This window comes from Aristolochia californica, unplaced genomic scaffold, assembly GCF_029961685.1.
Source record: "Aristolochia californica isolate CCGP_79_NKW_82.1479 unplaced genomic scaffold, dmAriCali1.0.hap1 SCAF_5, whole genome shotgun sequence".
In the NCBI taxonomy this organism is placed as follows: Eukaryota; Viridiplantae; Streptophyta; class Magnoliopsida; order Piperales; family Aristolochiaceae; genus Aristolochia; species Aristolochia californica.
Window position 1 is genome coordinate 3699532 of NW_027182214.1, and position 22883 is coordinate 3722414.

General features: G+C 37.1%; 1 protein-coding gene across 2 annotated transcripts; it reads left to right on the forward strand.

The window, feature by feature from the left end:
* The first annotated feature begins 1320 nt into the window (after positions 1-1320).
* LOC137966250 (uncharacterized) lies at positions 1321-20023 on the forward strand. Of its 2 annotated transcripts, none has more exons than XM_068812818.1 (5): positions 1321-1502; positions 8538-8748; positions 10353-10692; positions 11074-12516; positions 18615-20023. In XM_068812818.1, the coding sequence occupies exons 1-5, from the start codon at positions 1420-1422 to the stop codon at positions 19505-19507; spliced, it is 2970 nt and encodes a 989-aa protein (XP_068668919.1). In that variant the 5' UTR covers positions 1321-1419; the 3' UTR covers positions 19508-20023. The 2 variants fall into 2 exon arrangements, with proteins under 2 accessions (XP_068668919.1, XP_068668920.1); XM_068812819.1 differs by lacking the exon at positions 1321-1502 and adding an exon at positions 8277-8310.
* Positions 20024-22883: the final 2860 nt, after the last annotated feature.

Here is a 22883-nt window from a genome sequence, read left to right on the forward strand (position 1 = left end):
CTTTATGTTGTTCAAGTGGATGGCTTTACCTTGCTTACTAGATTGCGCATCCTTCTTGTCGTTTGAATGTTGGCCTAAACGATTTTTTCCCTAGAGCTTTCTCTCTATAATCTGGTTGACCAAATGTTGTTGTGCTATTTGAACAATGTTCTTTCTACCTCAAGCTATCTGTGCCCATTTCAATGGTTTATTCAAACGTTTCTTGGGCAATCAACTGTTTGTGCTACCATAACTTACTTTGGAGCTTATTGAGCTATTTAATTTTACTTAGTACTCATCATTAGTTGATTAAATATTTATTACTATCAAAATTACCTTAATGACAATCTTGAGATGAACAAACCTTCCTTAACAACGGCTTGTGACCCAAAATCATTTGTGAGAAATATTCTAGAGGCTATCCGTACCTTTCAATTCTAGTAAAAACTTCTACCTCCACTCCTTGGAAGCACATTTGGGTATCTAATCCAACTTAGGGCATATAAATCATTTATAGAAAATGGTGCAACCGCATCCCAACCCTTACAACCTCTAGGTGTTACTTCAACTATTTTCAAGATTGAATTGCGATTTTTTTCAACGATGGATTAATGGATTTTGTACCCTTCTAGTTAGTTTACTATTGACTCTATTGCCAAAGCCATTCACAAGCATGAAAGTGATGAGTTTCCCATCCCAAATGGTTTCAATGATATTCACTCCAACAATTAAAAGTTTTACCAAAAATCAAGGTGTTTCTCTAAGCTACCTGCAGACAAATGAGGTAACACTAATGTTGGAACTCCAAGATTCTATCCCTCTCAAATGGGTGCCACCACAACATGGGCAAAAGGCAACTTTGATGGCTTGATTCTCTTTCAAAAAGGTTAAAGAGAACAAAAAATGAGTTTTCAATTAGTGTTCTAATAAAAAACTATAAAAAATATTGAAACAGTTTTATTATTTTCTATGATAACATCAACACAAGAAAATCATTTGAAATTAGTAAATACAGTTTTCTAATAAAAATATTAATAGAAGGTTTTTTTCTATCCTTTTATTTTACTTTGACAATACAAAATCGTCCTCAAATGTCACTTTGTTTGATACATCATGTCTATTCTTCCAACGATTCGTTGTCGAATTAATAGAGGGCTCTCTCTTATTAGAAAAGAAAAAGAAACAATGCCGGACATCCTCGGATGTGCTAGAATAGCAGTACTGAGGCTGACAAATCCGTTCCACTAGCCGGCGTGCAACTCGAATCAACTGATGCTAATGCTAGTAAACTGCACTTTCCCTCGTGATCATGATTCATGAGAAATCTCGCCGTAGGTGTCTCTTCGCGGGAGAATAAAAAAAAGTATTTACTCCTGCTGCTACCACTATTGCTAGGCAGACCGAGACACTGGAACTCCGTTACCTTACCTTTGGGTTCTCATGGCTGACTCGGGGGAGGAGCTCCAGCTAGAAGCAATGAGTAAGGAAGACCATTCATGGCATCCTTGTCGGGTTTCTCTCAGGTAAGCTCCTTTTCTCAGTCTTGCATAAGAAGCTGCATATTTTTGGTTCAGGAGAGAAATTAAAAAGCATAGAAACACTTATCGTATGATGGGTAGTGTGCTTAATGTCATCATTTTCTCTCACGGCTGTTTTGTCTTTATGAGGACAGACGGTTTATCCGCTTCTGCTTTTGCAGCCACTACATTTGCAATGTTTGATCCATGTGTTTCTCGAGGAAATAGTTTTCATATTTTCCGATTTCCATGGACCGGATGAAGGGTTTCTTTCTTTCTGCCTGGTGACTAAAACCTTTGTCTCTGTTTTCCTTTTTGTGTCTTGAGATTATATGTATATATTTTGCTTTTTGGAATCAAATCATTGATGTGTAAATATGTTATAATTGGTTGGTTGCAACACGCCTGGATGTTGTTGGTTTATAAAGCTGGCGAAACAAATTCGTATGCAGCTCCTCGCTACTGATTGGGAAATTTTGGGGCTAAAGTAAAATCTGACTGTGTAACCTTGTGCTTTACAAATTTGCATTCCTGGTGCACACCCATTACTGTTTTGGAATTCTCTCTGTCTCTCTCAACACACACACACACACACACATGCTTATATATAAGTGAAATATAATATACATAACATATGTATATTATATTTAACCTTAAAATATATGCATGACTGGATTTTTCTTTGCTTTTACCATATTATTATTTTTTCTTAGAGCGCGGACCTCTATATAAATTTTGAAACTTTTTCTTAACATACCATGTAGATTATAGGGCTCACTTTGGAATGAACTTTCGAGTTATCTAGAGTTTTTAACACATCCTACTGTGTGTGGTGTGGAATTGCATTGATTTTTGTTGGATGGGTGATGCAGTCCCAAATGTAATTAAGTAGCACGAGATGGGGCTTGAAATGTCAAAAGAAACAAAAGGTGGAATATGAACAGCTTGAAGAACTTGACGAGAATCTGAGAAGATGGACTTTCAAAAAGTAAAGCCAAAAACATCTCGCTATATTGCTGAGAAGATGACCTTCTCAGACATAGAATATTGATATTGTTGAAATACTAGTATAGGGGTAATTTGGCCATTTCTCAGTGTCTTATGATTCTCATTAAGTTACATCAAGTTATACTTCATGTCAGTACTCTAGGTTTGAAGTTTCATTAAATTCTGACTGGTAGTGACGAAGTTACAAGGTTGTTTGTAATGAAGGGCTTAATTATCCTTTTATGTAATCTTTCACTTAAGTCAGGAATTTTAAGAAAGGGGTTGATTTTTCTGAGCTCTCATTCAACGCAACACACTGCTGCTTCTCCATTCTTCTTGTCCTCTTATTTCTCTTTTTTCTCTTTTAATCGCTTTTATACTACAATTTTACATGGTATCAGAGTGATGAAAGTCAATTTTGGGAGGTTCTTCTACAGTCTTTCTCATCCCTAGGGAACGTGCTTTAACCAATTTCTCCACTGGTAGGATAAAGATCAAATTTTCCTCTTTTTTCCTGCCATAGCCATTTGGCTGATAGTCTATTTTCCTAATTGAGCAGTTATTATGCTCTACTGCCCCTAGAGGGTTTTCACTTGGATTTTTCTACTCAATCTCCTTCCTGCTTCAAGTTCACAGTGTTTGCGTCATCCTTGCTCTGTTTGCATCAGCCTTGTTGTTGATGATTTTGATTGATATGTATCAAGATTGCTAGCTAATTTTGGGATTTCTGATTGCTATTACTCATCGTGAGTTGTGGTTGTGCCCTAATTTGTAGTGTGGCACCCACTTGATAGGCGCTCTTTGGAGTCTGTATTTATTGGATATTTGAGTTAATTGTATCATCTTAGATACGCTTGGAGTGAATTTTAAGGATTGAATAGATGAAGCAAGCAAACATATTCCTGTAATTAAGCCGTATGAGAGTTTAGATAGTAAAGACTCTCATCCTATTCAGATCACTTCCATAAGGTTGAATGGGTCCAGTTATGTGAATTGGTCTTGATATGTTCTCATATTTTTCAAGGCCAAATGAAAACAGAATATATAAGGGATAATCCTCCTAATCCCATAATTGAAGATTGGGAGGCAAAAGACAATCAAGTAACGACTTGGTTGGTCAACAACATGGAGTCACGATTCTGTGATTAGATCTTGTGTTGTGGGATTTCCAAGGAGATGTGGAATACACTGACCTCGATCTTCTCTTAGGAGAGCAATTTGTCTAGAATCGATGAACTGTATTTCCGATACTTTAATATGTAGAGGGGTGACAGATCAATCACTAATTATTTCACAGAAATGAAGGGTGTTTTGCAGGAAATCTGTTGTTTTCATCTCTTTACTACGAATGCAAATGACATTTGTAAGGAGAAGAATCAAATTCAGGTGGCAAGGTTTCTAGATGGTTTTGGATTTGAGTATGATGCCATTAGGGCACAACTGTTAGCTAATGATGATGTGACTACACTGGGACAAGCATTTAATTGTGTAATCTGAGCAGAAGGAGCAATGGCAGGTAAAGGTAAGAAAAATTCAAGACTCCATGATGCAATTGCTCTCAATCTCCACTCATCATTTAGTAAGTCTGAGACCCGAGGCACTGGGAGCAGTAGTAAAGGATGTGGTAGAGACTCCTCTACTCGAGGCGTGGACATAGTGGTAGAGGTGATAGAAAGTGTGTTCATTGTGCTTGAACGAATCACCTTTTTAATAAATACATTGTGCAAATTAATGTGGTTGTATCTCCTACGAGAAAAATCCAAAGCGTTTGATGTATTTGTGAATTTTTTCAATGAAATAAAAAATCAGGTTGGCTTTAAAGTTCATTTTTTCGTATTGATAATGGTCATGAGTTTCACAATCATAATTTTATTTCCTTTGTGGTTTACATGAGATTACTCATCAAATTTCTTGTATATATTCTCCCCAACAAAATGGAGTTGCTGAATGTAAAAACATACATCTTCTTGAAGTTACTTGTACTTTGCTAATCCATATGAATATTCCCAAATCTTTTTGGGGGGATGTAGTGTTAGCATCATGTTTTTTAAACAATCATATGCAATCATTTTTTTTGCAAGGACAAGTTCCTATGTAGGTTTTAAAACCACTCGATAAACTGTTTGATATTGTTCATCGTATCTTTGGGTCTACATTTTTTGTTCATTTATTCAATAATTCAGCGGACAGGTTTTCTCCTAGGTCTATTAATTGTGTTTTTCTAGGTTATTCCCATTCCCAGAATGGATATAAGTGTTGTGATCCGATAAAGCATAAGACATATATTTCTGTTGATGTTACGTTTTTGAGTACACTTCTTATTTCCAGTCTTCTAATGATTCTTAGTTGTCACTTGATTCTTCCTTGGATAACTTAGTGCCTATCGTTGTTATGGATGCACCAACTGCAGGTTCCTCTCCACCACTTCAAGTGTGTAGCTGGTGTTCTCGTTTGTTACCAGCACTGGCACCTCTAGACACCCCAGCTCATGAGCCCCCTTGATATGGAACGAAACGCGATTTTAATTGTTGTATGTGAATATCGGATAATTGCTGGAATTAGAAAGAGAAAGCAAGAAAATAGAGAGAGAAAAAAGAATTGGGAATGAGAAATAGGAGAATTGAGAAGAATTATTTAGAAGAAGAATAATAGATAAGAAAGAAGAAGAAGGGGAAGAAGCAGAAGAAAGGGGAGGGAGAGATGGAGAGACCTAGAACAGGGAGATTTTAATAATTCATCATCAAACTGAATTCAACATCCTATTACAGCTTATAAATAAATAAAATTGAAATTTAAAATTAAAAATAGATAAGATCACTATCTGATCAAATCCAATAAAAACAGGAAAGATAAAAAAAATAAAAAAAAATAAAAAAAAATAAAATAAAAAATAAAAATAAAAATAAAAATAAAATTAAAACTAGATAAGATAACTATCTGATCAAATCCAGTAAAATCAGAAAAGCTAAAGTAAAAATAAAAGGAATTATAAAAATAATTTGAACTGTAATTGGTGGGTCCATTGGGGCTTGATGGGCACACTGGTGTTCCCACCACCACTCCTCAAAACCAACCATTTTTCTCTTTGCCTATAGGTTATGTTCCCTCTGATTTGGATTTACCATTGGTCTTTGGAAGGTAAAATGTCATATACTTTTCATCCCATCTCCAAATATGTGTCTCTTGATTTTTGGTTTCCCTCCTATAAGTCCTTTACTTTGTTGTTATCTTTGTTCATTATTCATCATTTAGTGTAGGATCTTATAGCTTCACCTAAGTGGAAACGAGCTATGGATGAGGAGATGAATGCTTTGGTATTATAGGGGGATGTGGAGTCTTTATTATCCACCTATTGGGGCTACTGTTGTGGGATGTTGTTGGTTGTACACAATTAAATACAAAGTTGATGAGACTATTAATTGGTACAAGGCTAGATTGGGGCCCAAGGGCTATACACAGACTTTTGGAGTTGATGTATCTAAAACATTCTCTCCGTTTGCTAGACTCACCTTGGTTCATATTTTTGTTCTATTGCTGTTAACAAAGGATGGACACTGTTTCAATTGAATGTTAAAAATGTTTTTTTGTTTGGTGATCTAAAGAAGGAGGTTTATATGGAGTAAACTCTTGGGTATGTTGCTCAGGGGGGAGATAGGAATGGTGTGCCAGTTAAAGAAGGCCATTTATGGACTTAAGTAAAGTCTCAAAGTATGGTTGGAAAAATTTAGCAATGTGGTAATGCAGTTTGGTATTTATAAAAGCCATTGTGATTACACTTTTGCTATTGTTCTGGTTGTATATATTGATGATATTTTTTTGTTTGGGAGATACTTCGAAGAGATTGAACAGGTAAAAATGTATTTGGCCACACATTTTCAAACTAAGGATTTAGGACAATTGAAATATTTCCTTGGGATTAAGGTGAGTTGAAGCAAGCAAGGTATTGCTCTATCTTAGAGGAAGTACATCTTAGATATGCTGAAAGAGTATTGTCTCTTGGGAGCATGACTTGTAGATACTCTCATTGAAGTCGATGGTTGCCTTCATGATTCTAAGAGTCCTATACTTAAGGACAAGCCGCAATATAGACGTTTGGTGGGTAAGTTAATTTATGCTACTCTTACAGTGGGAGCGGTGAGTCAATTTATGGAAAACCCAAGGAAAATACATTTAGAAGCTGCTCAAAGAATTCTAAAGTATTTGAAAAATGCACCTGAGAAAGGTCTTTTGTACAGTTGTGATGAGAAAATTGATGTATTGGGATGCTCTGGTGTGGATTATGCTGGCTACAAGATGGATAGAAGGTAACTTAGTGAATTGGAGAAGCAAAAAACAATTTGTAGTATCCAGATCTAGCACCCTGGCAGAGTAAAGGGTGAGAGAGATTGAGTGAAACAGCCAGGAAAAGAGAGAGAGATTGAGAGAAGAAGAGGTGGATAAGTCTTGGCAGGTTACAGAGCTGGCATATGTCAAGCTAGGGGTCTGAGATCAACACCTAATCTCTTTTTACTAGTTAAACAAACAACTTACATGGACAGGACATAAATGCCTCTCTCTCTCTCTCTATTACAACTAATAAAACCCATAAAACATGATATTATTGAAAGTAAAAAGTGCCTAAATTTACCCCCTAAATTTACCCCATAACCAAGACTAGTTGATACTAGAGAGAGATGGAGCCACATACAAGTAAAACTACCAAACTGTCTTTTTACATTCTAATATTTCTTACAGCATTCTACACTCTTATCCTTCACCTGTGGAGTATCCATATCATACAATTGAAGGATAAAATCCATAGAGGTGTCTGTGGTTAACATTCCAGTCTGTTTCAACTTATCAGCGATATACTTTCTTTGAGAAAGTATTCCTTGTTTACTTTAAAGCGATCTCTATACCAAGAAAATACTTTAACTTGCAAATCCTTTATCTGAAAACTCTGTTTCAAATGGACTTTAGTTTTCCAATTCCAGGCTTGTCACTCCCAAAGATGACTATGTCATCTACTTATACAATTAAGATCAAAATGCTAGTTTCTCTACTGCACACAAACATATCTTCTTTTAAAATCATATCCTATCATAGTCATACTGAATTTCTTAGACCATGCTCTTGAACTTTGCTAGTCCGTAGATTGTATTCTTCATTTTACACACTTTATGCTCCTCCCCTAAGTAACAAATCTAGAAGGTTGTTCCATGTTTACCTCTTTGTGCACATCACAATACAAAAATGCATTTTTTATGTCATCTAATATCAAAGGTATTTTTTGTAATTTTGCTTTGGGTAGCTTAGTCATTGTTCCCTTCTCTCTTATAGAATGTTAGGTTTAAGTTACTGGTCTTAGATTTATGTTTATGCAGCTTTATTATGATGTATTTCGTGTAAATAAGAGGGAGGGGCATAATTTTTTTTGTAACAATTTTACTTTAACGAATATAAAAGGGCAGCTGCTTTTCAGAAAAAAAAAAAAGAACAGCAAAGATCGACTTTCTCCCTGATAACAGACCAAATTTTTGGCTGCAGTTTTCTCTTCTTCCTTCTATCATTCTCTTTTCTTGTAATTTCTTCAAACCTTGATTTCCAACTCGATGTATCCAGGGTGTAGTTATGAGTGGGAAGATATCTACTCCATACGAGTAAGTTTGGTGATCAGCCAAGTGATTTTTTTACAAGACTTTTGCTTAAAAAGAATTTCCTGTTTTATGACAACTGGGATTGTTTGATATCTATGCCCCAACAGGAGGGTGGAGCATCAGAGTATTATAGTGTTTGAAGTTAAAGGGTAAAAATATCAAGTGACTTACAAATGACATTTTATTTGAAGGTATTTTTATCATTGTAATTTTTTGACTTAATTGACTTAATAAAAGAGTGACACTGGTAGAATTCTGCCCTGACCTATATTCTGAGAAATTTGTTCTTCTTATCAGTTATTTTTTCCATTGTTTAACTTTTTACACACTAATTTTTTGCATGTGAAACATTGTAGTTATAGTCATGTAGTTTTGACATTTGATTTTTTAGTGAGAAAAATGTTTTTTGTTTACGCAGTTCAGGTACTTTGGGCAGTATCTGTATGAAGGTGGAATTTGGAAGCAGCAAGTTGGAGGATATAATAACAGACAAAGAAGAAGCACATGCACGTTTGAGGAGCCGTTCAAGTCCTCTTGAACGTGGTGAGTGCTTCGGTATAGAAGGAGTGCCTGTTCTTGTCATGAACAGAACACGTGGGAACCTGCTTTTTGATGCCGAGGTGTTGAAGGTAGATTCTGTTTCTCTTGCATTTACAAGGCTCTCAAAACAAGTGGAAGAAAGAGGGAAAATGGAAGGAAATGAGGGAGGAAAAACTTGAAGAATATAATATTCATAGCCTGTCTCTGAAAATGGGCACATGGATGCTTTGTTGTTACCAGTTCGTTTCTATTTCTTAAAGAGTTCACTTCAAAGTAAAATTTTAAATCTTAAGATGCTTTTAAGGACTTATGGCACTTGATGATGGGGATTTAAATCATGTTAAGCTTATATTCTTTTATCAATCTAAACTTATTCTTTTGGGGGGCAAAAATTTGACTCTCTTCTCTATTTAAGAATCACTTAGTAAAAATGATAAAGTTACAACAATGCCCCTCATGACTATCTCATAACTCTCTAAATGCACATCTAAATAATCAAAATAATCAACAATGCCCCTCATGTTAGCTAGCTTTGGTCGGAGCATACCGTGTGTCTTAATCAATTGTTATGGACCCAAAAGGATGGCCTGTATGTAGCGGTCGAGAGAGAGAAGGACGAGATGATGGTAGACAAAGAAAATGGCATGGAGAAGAGAGAACCTTAAGCTCACTATCGAGGAGTCACTCGCCTAGATAACTGACCCACTTATTGGAGGGTTGATTGCCTAGAGCTTTCACCCAAAAGAGAAAGTATTTGTATTGAATGCTTAAAGACTCAAAAAGCTTACATACTTATAGTGTTGAGCTACGAAGAGTTTCTCCTAAGATTTCTACGTGGGACTAATGGTGGCCGTCCCTTGACTTGGGTGCAAATCCACTTCTTGGAGGCTTCTAGACACCTTTGATGACTTGGCACCCCTTCTAGAGAAGCCTCGCAGACAATTTTGCCCTCCTGCTGAGTTGGCACTATTTTTAAGATGTCAATTCTGCTCTTGTGATCCTAGTGCTACCTCCTCCTCCTTTGTCCTTCCCTTGTTGCCCTTGCTTCTGGGCTGGAACCACCCTCTTCTGCCCTTGTGCCCCTTCTTGACCTTTTATGGGCCCTTTGAGTGAGTGGGAGTATCAGTTGAAGTCTTAAATCATCATATATTTAAATACTAAGAATTTATTATTTAAATTAAAAATCAAAATAGAATAATTTTTAGGATTTTATTTAATTTTATTACATACACATGAGTCCACCTGGAGTAGCCAATGTTTGGATGAATCCCCTCTTTTCTACTAGCTACATAATTTCGTTAACGAATTTTCTTATGCACTTTCCATGAAGTTACACTAACATAAGTAGACTTCATTATACTCTATATAGGGCAATACTAACACAAAGAGTATGTTCTCCCAGGGAAAGTAGAGCATCTACGTTCCCTGTCCCTTCCCCTAGGTGATCTACTTTCCAAGTGCTCTAATCCCTCTTTAATGTTTCACCATAGGAGGTGAATTTCATTGTTGTTTACTGCAAAGATACATCTAGATGTGTAAGGAGAAATTTTATTCTAGTATGTGATGAAAAAGTCTTATGTTTTTGTTTGACTAACATGGCAACATGGCTGTTTTCTCAAGAACTGTTATTAAAATATAATCTAATGATATGGTGTATTTCATTCACCATTTTCTCTGATCTTCCAATTTGCAGGTTAGGAGGGTAAGACACTCAAACAAGGTTCACTGCAGGTGTGAATTTGAGATCAGATGGCTACACCCTGAGCTGAAAGGAGAAACAGCGAGTGTACCATCCACTTCCATTAGAAAATTGTCTAGAGATAACATCGAAAACCATCCAATTGTTGCTGAGTTCTTAAAATCCATGATTCCCCTGATTGGGTCAGACCTGCCTCTGGATGTTACTTCACATGGGGGTAGTAGCGAAACAAACTTTCATGAATTGCTTCAGAAGCAAATAGAAGATATTACTAAATTGGCTGAAATGTCTAATAGCACACAGTCTGAAGATTTACTTTTTGAAATTAAAAGAGGTAAAAACCTTCATATTTTTCTTCTTTGTCTAGTTTAGGATTTGGTTTATGAAATTCTCAGGCCTAAGAAGAGGTTCTGTACCTGAGGAAATAACCAGTAGGGTTTTTTCTTTTTCTATACAAATTGGACCCAGCAATTGAAAGCTGCAACTGAGATGTGCCACCATCCTGCACTGTATTTGATGGGACTGTTTGTCAAACAGTCAGATTCTTTGATCATATTCCATTCAAATTATGAGACACTTCAATTGGTGTGCCTGATATTTCATGGATTTCTGTCATACTGTGTACTACAAAGAACTTTTCTATTGGAATGTCATTTCTAACAAACATTAGAGCCAATCTTCAAATACTTAGTCTTTAACAATATACTTTTTGCAGTTGATCCCATCAGAGATACACAAAGCAATATATTTGACTCTTCCAACATCAGTGGAAAAGGTTTAAGGAGATCAACAAGGATCCAGAACAAACAATTTGAAATTATAAAAAACGATCCATACCAGTGCCAACTCACTCAGGAGGACAATTTGGACTTCAAAATTCCTTTGAGCCCACTAGCTGCTCGAGCTGCCTTAGCTTCACTTGCACGTGAGTTGCCTGTCTACCACATGAAACAGGAAAAAGTGAAAATGTCTCCTTCTAAAAACACTCCTGGGGGCAACATGCAAAGGGTGGAATGTGATGTCACCTGTACTCTTTTTAACTCTCAAGTTTGTTCCCAACAAAAGGTTTCACTGAATGGTCAACTGTCCCCTGATATTCCAAATCCAGTCTGGGCAAAAGGTGATAAATGTGGTGAAAAGCCTCTTGAAGAATCTCAATCTCGAAACTCTAGCAAAAAGATTACTTCCAACAACTCTGAATTGAAGGAAAAGTGTCTTGAAAGACAAAGTACTGGCACATGTTCAGAAACACAAAAAAAAATAGGTGCTGTTGTTAGAAATCTTGAACTGCAGTTACCTGCTGGTCAAAAGAAGATGCAAAAAATGAAAAGAGACAGTGAAACAAATGTAGATTCAACCATATATCGAATACGACAGAACCTTAGCACTGTAAGGAGACTAACTCGGTCAGTGGTTAAGAAAGAAGTGGAAAATTCAAGTTGTAGATTTGGAGAACTTGTTATCCCTGAAGACAAACAAACAGAGAAGGAAAAATCTCTATTCTCATCTGTTGATTGTGAGGGGCATGCCCATACGGAAACTAGTAAGAGGAAGCTAGGTTTTTCTGGTTCTACAATAGCTATTACCGCATATAAAGATAATCCTGAAACTAATGTAGTTGGGGTAGATTCCTCTACCGAAGATCGGATGCCAAATGACCTGACAACTATGAGAAGATTGACTCGTTCAGCTGGTCAGCAAGAAAGGGAATACATGTTTAGTAAACAATCAGAATTTGTTATACGCAAGGGCAAAAAAGAAATCAAGAAGAAATACCTGTCCTCATACGTTGGTGAAACTCAACAAACAATGAAGAGGAAGAGGCTAAAGGGTTTTGGTGCTGCTGAAACTGTTTGCAATAATGAAGATAATAAAGAAGATATGGAAGTCAAGATGGAATCCTCCCCCAAAGGTGAAAAGCAAAATAGTCATACAACTTTGAGGTTAACTCGTTCAGCTGTCCAGAGAGGAATGAAAGACTTGAGCAGTAAAACTCAAGAACTTGATACATCTAAGGATGATGGAACTATGAAGAAAAAATCATTCTTGTCACATGTTGGCTATCAGACAAGCGCAGCCCAAGGCTTTACCAAGAAGAAGAGGATGAGAGCTTCTTGTGGTCATGAACCTGTTTTCTGCACTGAACATAACGATGAAGGTCCAAATTATCTCTTCTCTTTCTAGATTATTGATGCAAAGGTTGTATGTTGCTTTCAAGAAAAAAAAGAAGGCTCTTTGACTTTGACAGGACATGCACCTGGGACAGTCTTCCTGTGTTCTACAGTTACTGAAAACCTTTCTGTAGTTGGGAAGCCTATTCACCTATAAATCTCTTTCCAGAATGGAACAAAATGCCTGAGTTTTTTGAGAAACACTATTGGGGTTAGTGAGATTGGACAAAGTGTCCAAACTTCCAAAATCCAGGGATTTGAGGTGGGTTTACAAAAATCAGAAGGTACTGGTAGTGAGATTGGAAATTTACCTGGCTGCTAGAATCCCAAGATTTTCAGTTTGAAAAAATTACCTGTTTCTAAGAGAAAGAAGTCAGACCTCAAGAGGTCTGAGTTTCAATCTTTGGCCTTTGGATTTTCAAAGAAGGGGCTTCCCCTCAGTCACATAAAAGGGTGTAGGGTTATTTAATTATTTTAATTAATTAAATGATTATTTTTGTTATTTAATTATTAGCTTTGTTCAAATATATGAATAAAATATTAAAAATAATGATTGTTCCAATCTCAAATCATTGTTTTTGTGGATTTTTAATATATTAAAAGATTAACTTAATTGATAAATAAAGGACGTAGTGGCCCTTCTGCCTCATTCATTTCATCTTGTCATCTATAAATATATGTTCAGTTTTTAATCTTGTAAAGTGGCGGATTCATAATTATTTGTAACCTAATTATGAATAAAGTGATTGCTTATTTATAATAACATATAAATGAATAATATTGCTCTTTTGAGCCTTTTAATATAACTCAGCACTAGTTAAAAAAACATATAAATGAATAAATAATATAAATTTACGATTCAATAATTATAATAGCATATAAATAAATAATATAAACTTAAGAGTAAATAATTATTGTAGTTCTATAAGATAATTACAGATTTAGTTCATAAGTATGTACAAGTTCCTAATTATTTGTCCACATTTTGAACTTTCATGTTCTTTATCTATTGAATTATGTGAATAAGGGTATTTTGGTAATTTTTTATCTGTCAGATTGTTTCTAGGGTGTTACTAAGCTCAGATGTTTATAGGAGCTTTATATACTAAATTTCATTAAATACTAAAGTGTATATAGGGAGATGTAGGGATTTTAGTGTAGAGGGGCATTTTTATATCGCTCACTTTATTTTCACTTAAGTGAGTATTAGTAGAGAGAGACCGACCTCTAGGTCTCATTGAAGTGTGTGCATACTGCTGCATACTTCTCTAGGATGTTGTCTCTTTTAATTTTTTTATTCTCTCTGCTTATATCTCTCAATTTAAAATGGGATCGGAGTTCTAAGTTTGATTGTTGAAGGCTGCACACTGAATTTCTCCTCTTTGAGTCTATGATCTCTACAAGAAAGGGGTTCTTCTAATTTTCTGCTGATTGGATTTAAAGGTTGGATTTTTTCCTTTTTTTCCTTATCATAATTTAGAAGTTGATGACTTATGCTGTCTATTGGGCAGTTTTATGAATTTGTTTTGCCCCTAGAGGGTTGTATGCTAGAATTCTTCCATATTTTGGTCCGTGTCCATGCCTGGACCTATACCTATGCCTATGTCATCTCCAGAATTGTTGATGTCATAATATTTGCCACTTGATTTGGGTATTCTTATGTTGAATTGAGGCTGTTTATAGATCAATTGAGGATTTTCATAGTTAACTGAAGTTCAACAATCACAATTTCGTCTATTGTGGGCCCCACATCAATGCAAGCATAGTGCCCTATTCATGGTTGTTGAAATTTCCATGAGAACTTGTTAACTATAATTCTTATGCATTTGGTTGGTAGTTGTGGTTATCTATGGCAAATTCAGGTGTAGTCATTACTCTTACAAGGGAATCAGGTAATTTGGATGGTAAAGACACTATTTAGATTATTGTAGAGTGGCTTGTTAGAAAATTCTATAATCTTCAATATTACTCCTTTTTCAAGGTTGAATGAGAAGAATTATTTGAGTTGGTCAAAATCTATCCACATGTACCTCAAGGCAAAAAGGAAGGCCAAGTATCTTTGAGATAATCCATCTACTCCTATGGATAATGATTAGGAAGCAAAGGACAATCAGGTTGGCTGGTAAGCAGCATGGAGCCTAAGTTTCGAAATCAAGTGATGAATTGTGAGACTTCGAAGGAAATGTGAACTTTTCTTGAGTCCATTTGTGATTAGGAAAGCAATCTCTCCATAGTGTATGAGTTCTGTACCAGCTTTTTTAGCGTAAAAAGAGGAGACAAAACTGTTACTAATTATTTTGGTGAGTTGCCGGATATATTACATGAAATTAGTCTTTACCATTTGGTTACTATGACAAGAAAGAACTTCCAAATCAAGAAGAGCAAATTCATGTGCCAAAGTTTTTGGATGGAATAGGCTCTGAATATTATGTAATTTGAACCCAATTATTGGTTGATGACTATGTGCTTACATAGAAGAAGGCCTTTAATAGAGTGGTTCACACTGAGAAGGCAGTGATTACACTAGGCAACAAGGATAACAAGGGAACAAAGGTTGTCACCATTACTACACAACTGATACAAGGTCGGTTAGAGACTCCCAGAGGACGTGGAGGGGTTATATGGGTCAAGGAAGAGAAGGCTATGGTCGTGGTAGAGGTCTTGTTGACAAAAGGTGTGTTCATTGCAGGCACAATAATCATTTCTCTAATAAGTGTTGGAATAAGTTAGGTAAGCTTGCTTAGGCTAATTTGAGTGCGCCATAAAGTAGTGCTAGCTCCTCTTGCCATCCTGTGAGAATCATTTTAGGTGCTCCAGATGAACTTCAACAATTAGCACAAAGGATGGCATGATTGACCTCAATCTAAAATATCTATGTTGCTAAATGACCTGGCAGCCACAACTTCAACCACCATGGCAAGTTCAGGATATCTACTTTCCACGCGGGCCATGCTATGTCATGGGTGATTGATTCTAGTGCATCCACTCTCATGCTAGGTATGTCCTCCATGTTTACTAGTCTTTATCAGTCATCTGTGTTTAAACATGTTACTCTTGTTGATGTTTCTGCCTCACTTATTAATGGAGTAGGGAAAATTCAGCCTACTTCATCCTTGCCTTTGGCGTTAGTTTTGTTTGTCCCCAAATTCCCTATTATCTGTTAGTCAAATTACTTGTAGAATTTAGGACTTCATCATATTGATCTCGAACCGAGGAGGGAGAGAAGAGGAAGAAGAAGGAGAAGAAAAAAAGAAGAAGAGAGAAAGGAGAGAGACTTTAGAGCTCGGCTACCAAGAGAAGGGAGATGAGAGTTTGGACGAGTTTGAGAAGAGAGGAGAGAACTTAATGCTCTACCTCTTAGCCAAGGGCCTCTATTTATAGTGTTTCGAGTGTATGTTACTATAATTACAATGCCCTTAAGGTAACAATCTTTACAAGAGAAGAGACATCTGTATCAGTAGATGTGACATTTTTTGAGGATACTCTATTTTTTACTTCGTCGACCTTAGATGTGTTTCCATCTACTACTAGTCCTGAGACAATTGCCCCCACTCCTGTGGAGGATGTTCTTAGTCCTTCCTTTGATGCTACTGCAAAGAAACCACTATAGGTATACCATAGATAGCATGTGACTCCACTCCAACCATCAGGTCCCTCTCTAACACCGGATCATGAACCCTTTTCCTCTACGGATTCGGAGGTAAGTGATCTACACCTTCCTATTACTCTTCGGAAAGGTTTTTGTAAAGGAACTCGATATCCTCTGTCACATTTTGTATCTTTTGATTCCCTATTTGATCGGTACAAAGCCTTTGCTTTGTCATTGCCCTCTTGCACTATTCCTTCTTATGTGCAGGATGTTGTCACATCTCCTTAAAGGAAGCAAGCCATGGATATTGAAATGGAAGCCCTACTAGACAGGGGTACATGGCATTTGTGTGACTTACCCTCTGGTGCTACAGTGATTGGATGATGCTGGGTTTATACTGTGAAGTATAAGGCGGACGGCTCCATTGAGAGATACAAGGCTCGGTTGGTAGATAAGGGATACACTCATATTAATGTGGATGTGTTTGAGATCTTCTAACCCAATTGCTAGATTGTCTTCTATATGGATTTTGATCTCTGTGGCCGTGCAACCAGGGTGGTCATTATTACAACTTGATATTTAAAATGCGTTCTTGTATAATGACCTAGATGAAGAGGTATATATGGAACAACCTCTTGGGTATGTTGCTCAGGGGGAGACTAGTAAGATATGCAGACTTAAGAAGGTTGTATATGGTCTCAAACAAAACCATTGGCATGGTTTAAAAAATTTAGTCAGGTGGTTCTCTTGTGGCTTTTCTAGAAGTCATTGTGACCATTCATTGTTTATCATGAAGAGATCGTCCGGTATTGTGGTTTTGTTCATGTATGTGGATTTGTTCGTTTATCTGGATTTGTTATTTTATCTGGTAGTGATCTAACAAGCATCAAGGAGGTAAAAGTCCATCTCGCGACACACTTTCAGACTAAAGATCTGGGTTCTTTATATTTTTAGGTATTGTGGTGGCTAGAAGTAAGACAAGCCTTGTATTGACACAGAGGAAATATGTTAATGATACGTTGCAGGAATATAGTTTGTTGGGTGCCAAACCAGTCAAGACTCCCATGGAGGTAGGGCATGATCTTCATAATGAACAAAGTGATGAGCTCAATGACAAGATTGTATATCACCAATTAGTTGGTAAACTGATATATGTTACAGTCACTCGCTCCGACATATTCTTTGCTATTAATGTGCTTAGTCAGATGGATTGTCCCTGCAATGTTCATTTGGAGGCTGCATAGAGAATATTAAGGAAGGTTCTTTAGACTCCATGATTACTTAAAATAGAAGTTTTCTCCAATGCAGTTATGTTGGGTCCAAACTTCACAGAAAATCTACCGCCTGTTATTATGTGTTCTTGGGAGTTAATTTGATAGGCTGGAAGAGTTGTGGCCCGCTCCAGTGTTGAAGCTAAGTATAACGTTATGGTTCATATAGTTAGTGAATTGATGTAGGTGAGATGAGCCGATGACTATGCATTGTGACAAGCAAGTAGCCATATTTATTGCAGGGAACCAAGTATTTCATGAAAAAACCAGGCATATTGAGGTGGATTGTGACTTCAATTGAGATGCTGTGATAAAGAAAGATGTTGTCACTCACGTTTGATCTGGAGATCAAGTTAGAGATATGTGTTTACTAAAGCCTTGAGTAAACACGAACTTGAATATTTATGTAGTAAGCTGGGACTAATGGATATATATGCTCCAACAGGGGGGGGAGGGGGTTAAAAAATCAGTTGAAGGGTAGTTTTTTCTTTTTACATTAGATGTGATTTCTAGAGTAGGTTATATTGCTCTGCATGTTTAGTAGTTCAAGTTTCATGTAATTTGGATATGTATAGTGGGAGATAAGTGGTTTTAAGTGTATAAGAGCAAAACTATAATTTCCAATTAAGTTATTAAAGAGGATGGGGGTAGAGCTTGACCCCTAATAGAGTCTTTCCGATCTCTCTCTTCTCTCATCTTTCTCTCCTACTCTCTCAATTCCTCACCCTATAATCCTCAATTTTATACTTTTTCAAGATGTCTAAGTTAATCTATTTTCATATTGAATTAGAATTCTGCACTCAAATTATTTTTTATCTGAATTTTGACCCATCAATATTAATCATGTGATGTTGAAGATGACCAACTGGTGCTAAGGAAAATGATTGCCTGGTAAGGAGGTGGCCCAGTTTAATTATTACTGCAGAACCTGCCCAATAAGTAAGTTGTATGTGTCTTGGGCATTTAGCTTTTGCGACATCTGGAAGATTAGGTATGATGTCCACTTCTAGGAATTGATTGCATGTTTTCAGATCTTCCAGAAGGTAGAAAAGCTATTTGTGACAGGTATATATGCAATATATGTCCGGAAAGGTTCTGGAGTCCTGACCTCCAAGTGATATGATGTCTCTAGTTGGACCTTACTATGCTACAGATCTACTCTTGAGTGACTGTGATGCTTAAAGTCTAGCAGAATGATCCCTAATATAATATTTGTTTCATGCAGTTGATCTTACTGTGAAGACGCAGGAATTAGTTGCTTCCTCTGTGAGCTCATTACACAATCACATTCTTCAAAGGGCAAGTGACTTTAGGAGGATCACAAGAAGCCAGGGCAAATTACAACTTGAAACGAGAAGGGGTCTAACCCCTGCCTGTATTGCTCATAATGCTACATCAACGCAAGGATTGCCTCATAGTATGAACTCTTTGTGTATTGCAGAACAGGTCAAGACTAATGCAGGTGCAGCCCAAGATACCCGCAAGAAGAATCTCAAGATATTGTCTTTGGATGGTACTCGTACATTTATAAACTCCACCATCTGTATCCAAGAGAATGTGACTGTGATTCGCGAGCTTTCTTCAGATTGCTTTCGTACAAGTGTCTCGCAAACTGCCGAAAGTGGCGAATACCGGGACTCTTTGGAAGAATCATCCAGCAAGAATTGTGCCTCAAAATGGTCAAGGGTAGACAAAAGGTTACTCAGGATTCCATCTGGACCAGAGAAACAACCGGTGATAGAAAGTGTAAATACTCGTAATGCTGTTACAAAATTTACGCGTTTAGTCACAGACAGGACATCCAAGTGCACAACTGTCACAACCAGGTTGACTCGTTCAAAACTCCAGAAAGAAATGGAAAATTCTATTGCAAAGATCAAGCTAGAGTCTCTTAGAAGAAATGAAATTGGCACTCCTACAAATTGGAAAAAATCAGAAGATTCTATAAACAAAGGCAAAACAGATCTCCCAGGTGACAGGCCAAGGTCAACTAGATTGGCACCACAGAAAGAAGTCAATACTGCAGCTGGAAAAGGTGATTTTGAGTCCTTGAGCATAGATGGGAAATTGAATAGACCTACTACTAGAAAAAGTTTCACCAAACTGGCTTCTCAATGAAAATGGAAAGCTTGGACAAAGTTGGGGAGAAAAGGACTACAAGATTCTAGTGTTGGAAAACATTGTAACCCCAAAAATAAGGATCTCAAAAAGTAGACTTCGGCTTCTAAATCCTGATATTACCGATGTAGATGATTTCCATGCCAATGAAGGTGAATATGGTCTGCTTGTTTCTGTGATTCTTTTTTTTTTTACTTTAAGCATTGCCTATGGTCATCATGCTGGGAATGGGCAATCCTTGCTATCCGAGAAACCAGTGCGTAAGTCCTTGCCTCTGCAAAGGGCACTCACACGTGCACAAAAGAAAAGTATGGAGTCACTGTAATGATACCAGATAATGAATGTACGCACTAAAATATTCATGGAGGTCATGGACATGTTCCATCGTGACCCTTATGATGTATTGTGTTGCATAATTACAGTTTCAGGTTACTGAGGGCAGGTGCTTACTTTTTGTACATATACCTAACAGCCTCTAAGGAATCTCCATCTTTGTCAAGATAGTACTTTGCTGCTTGGATCTAAGATGGACCTCCATGAATATTTTGAAATGATTCAAGTATCGGTTAATATCTCTTGTTCATGTTATTCATTTAGTAACACTGCTTGAAACTGGTTGATCTAGTGATACGTTTGATAACTGGTCATGTTCATGTAGTTCATTTGGTAATACTGCTTGAAACAAGTTGATCTACTGATAGGTTTGATAACTGGTTTACTCCAACTTAAACTAGATATTATATGCCAACTGGTCTATGGTGGGTGGGATAGTGCAGTTTCCCAACTTTTCTGTGCAATTTCATTAGTCAAGACTGCATCATATTCAATTCTTAGGGGCACAAACCATGGAAGAAATCATTCTTGTTACTAGTGAGACCTTTGCTTTTGCGATACAGGATTCTCAAAGACCAAAACTGGTGAGTCTTGTGACCGAACGAGTCTCACTTTCTCTGGTCAGACAGAAAGAAGTGATAGCTTATTGAGATTCCACTTCGGTTTCATGTGTGATTGCATTGAGAGCGTGAATTCAGGTATTAAACTAGATTCCAGCTAAAGACAATAGGAATCAGGTACAGGGTGACCGATAGTGGGGAAAAGAAAGGTGATGGGTGAGTGGCTGGTTTCATCAGCATCCCATGCTCATTTGCTTCTCACGAGAGATACAAACTTTCAATTCTATGGACTGCATATTCTTGCATCGTTGTTAATCTTGTCTTCTTCTCCGTATCCTCTCATTTTTAACTTTATTTTTTCTTAGTTCTGTTGCTTGTTTCAGATTTGGTGCGGCATACTCAAGGGAATAGCAGCAATAACAAATTGCAGACACAGGTTGATTTGGAACTGCTGTCTGAGTTTTTAGCAATTCAAAGGACAATTTGTGAACACCTTAGGAAGACGGATCAGATCTGCAAGACCTTGTTTTAGGAACAGGGCTGGTCATCTTCAACTATATGGGGAGGATAATAGGATCTTTCTCTCCATTAAAAAATTGGATCCCATTATTCCTCTACATGTCATTGGAGAAGACCAGTCTCGATGTTAGAATATGGTCTAGCAAATCTAAATTTACTCCTGCTCACCTTCCAGATACAGGAGACAAGATCTCACTGCAACCCTCTTATGTGATTACACAAAACTCTGCGGCCACGCCGAGATAAAACACTTCATCCATTAAGAAAACAAAAAAGGTTCCTCCATTAACAACTCTTGCCTAGGGGAGAAGAGCAAGATAGAGTGCATGATGAAATCATCTCCTTAAACAAGTATGGATCCACTTTGTCTTCCTCACTCGTACTCCCAAATTTCTTTTTAAGACTTTCCATCTGCAGTATGCAATTATCAGTTTAACAGCCTATCAACATGTAATAGTTAACATATAATCCTCTCGGAGAGGATAAGCCATGGTTTTGTCGTTAATCAAAGTGCATTAAACCATGGATCTTCAAATTTGTTTATGCTGGTTTTTCACTGAGTGACTCATCTTGCTTTTGAGAAAGCAGCCTTCTCCTCCATATGAACAATGGAGAAAAGGGCGAATAGAACATGGCTGATTCGTGGGCAAACTGTAGAAATGCGTATTCTGAAACTGCTGCAGGAGTCAACTGTTAGAGAGCCTGAAAAAATTTCTGCTATCTATTTTACAGTTTTCTGAAAAGTCTTCTTTATAAAAAGAAGTTAGGAAGGAAGCTTTATGGAGGGCTCTTACATGGTATCGCACCAGGGCAGGAGACCAAGTGGCTGGTGATGATACACAAACTGGAGCTTGGTTACGTGAGTCTCCGTCATCATATCCAAAGTGGAGAGTGCATTTCCTCTCCCTCTGACGAAGCTTTCTTGTGGCCGTGGCACCACCTCCATGAAAGAGGAGGCACAGCAAGGGTTTCAAAACTGTAAGCAATTACATGGACAAACTTCCCTTTACCCAACTTTAATCCATTATCAACTGGATCCTTTCAACGACTGTTGCTTGACCCTTCCTCCTTCTCAAGGATCATAAATAAAGTACAATTCGGACGAGGTAGAGTAGTGGAAATCTGAAAGGAACCCCACTTCGTGTTCTTCCTGTTTTTTTTTTGGTTGGCTTTTCATCAGAGCGTGGAGAGTAATTGATGTGGTGGGTTGATGACAGAAATGAACTTAAGCCGGATTCCTCGGCTTTTTTACCAAGGATGAAAGTTGTTTGGTAATCGGGTAGGTAAGGGTTAATGTTTGTTCCGTTTCTTGGTTTTTAGGGTTGATCAAATACGAAAAGCTATTTGGTATGAAACATGCCAAATGACTATTTAGCTGTCCGATTAGCTTCTATTTTCTTGGTTTCAATAGTGGATCTAATACGAAAAACAATTTGGTACGAATTGTTATCTCAGCCGTTTGATCATCAACTTTTGTTTCTTAGTTTTTATGATTGATCTAATACGAAAAGTCATTTGGTATTAAACATGCCAAACGGTGATCGGACGATTGAGAAAGTTGTTGACCAGACGGTTGAGATAGACCTTGATAAGAGGGTTAACAAGAGAAACTTTAAAAAAAATAGAATTATATCAACAGGGACCCACCGGAATCCTCAAGGTGGCTCTATTCTCTTCTTTAATTTCCCCATAAAAGGAAGAACCCTTCTCAGTTCTTTATTCCCAGGGATTACGTGATAAGCCATTCTGAACTAATAGTTTCTTACTTCCCTGAATCCCAGCCCCGCGAGAGAGAGAGAGAGAGAGAAAGTGATAGGGTCATGTTCCTTCTGTTTTAATCTCGGTATATCTCTCACTCTCTCATCAGTGATAAAGAGTTGGAGTGATTGCAAAGGAGAAAAAACGGAACCACCTGGTTTTTTTTCTTAATCTCTTTCTCAAGAATCGTTCTTTCCTGTGCAATT

What these genes read in the sequence shown, in the direction of transcription:
- LOC137966250 (XM_068812818.1), top strand. Translation starts at nt 1,420, where the DNA reads ATGGCTGACTCGGGGGAGGAGCTCCAGCTAGAAGCAATGAGTAAGGAA. An exon ending in TTGATGCCGAGGTGTTGAAG is followed by an intron (nt 8,749 to 10,352) that starts GTAGATTCTGTT and finishes TCCAATTTGCAG; the next exon opens with GTTAGGAGGGTAAGACACTC. An exon ending in ACTTTTTGAAATTAAAAGAG is followed by an intron (nt 10,693 to 11,073) that starts GTAAAAACCTTC and finishes TACTTTTTGCAG; the next exon opens with TTGATCCCATCAGAGATACA.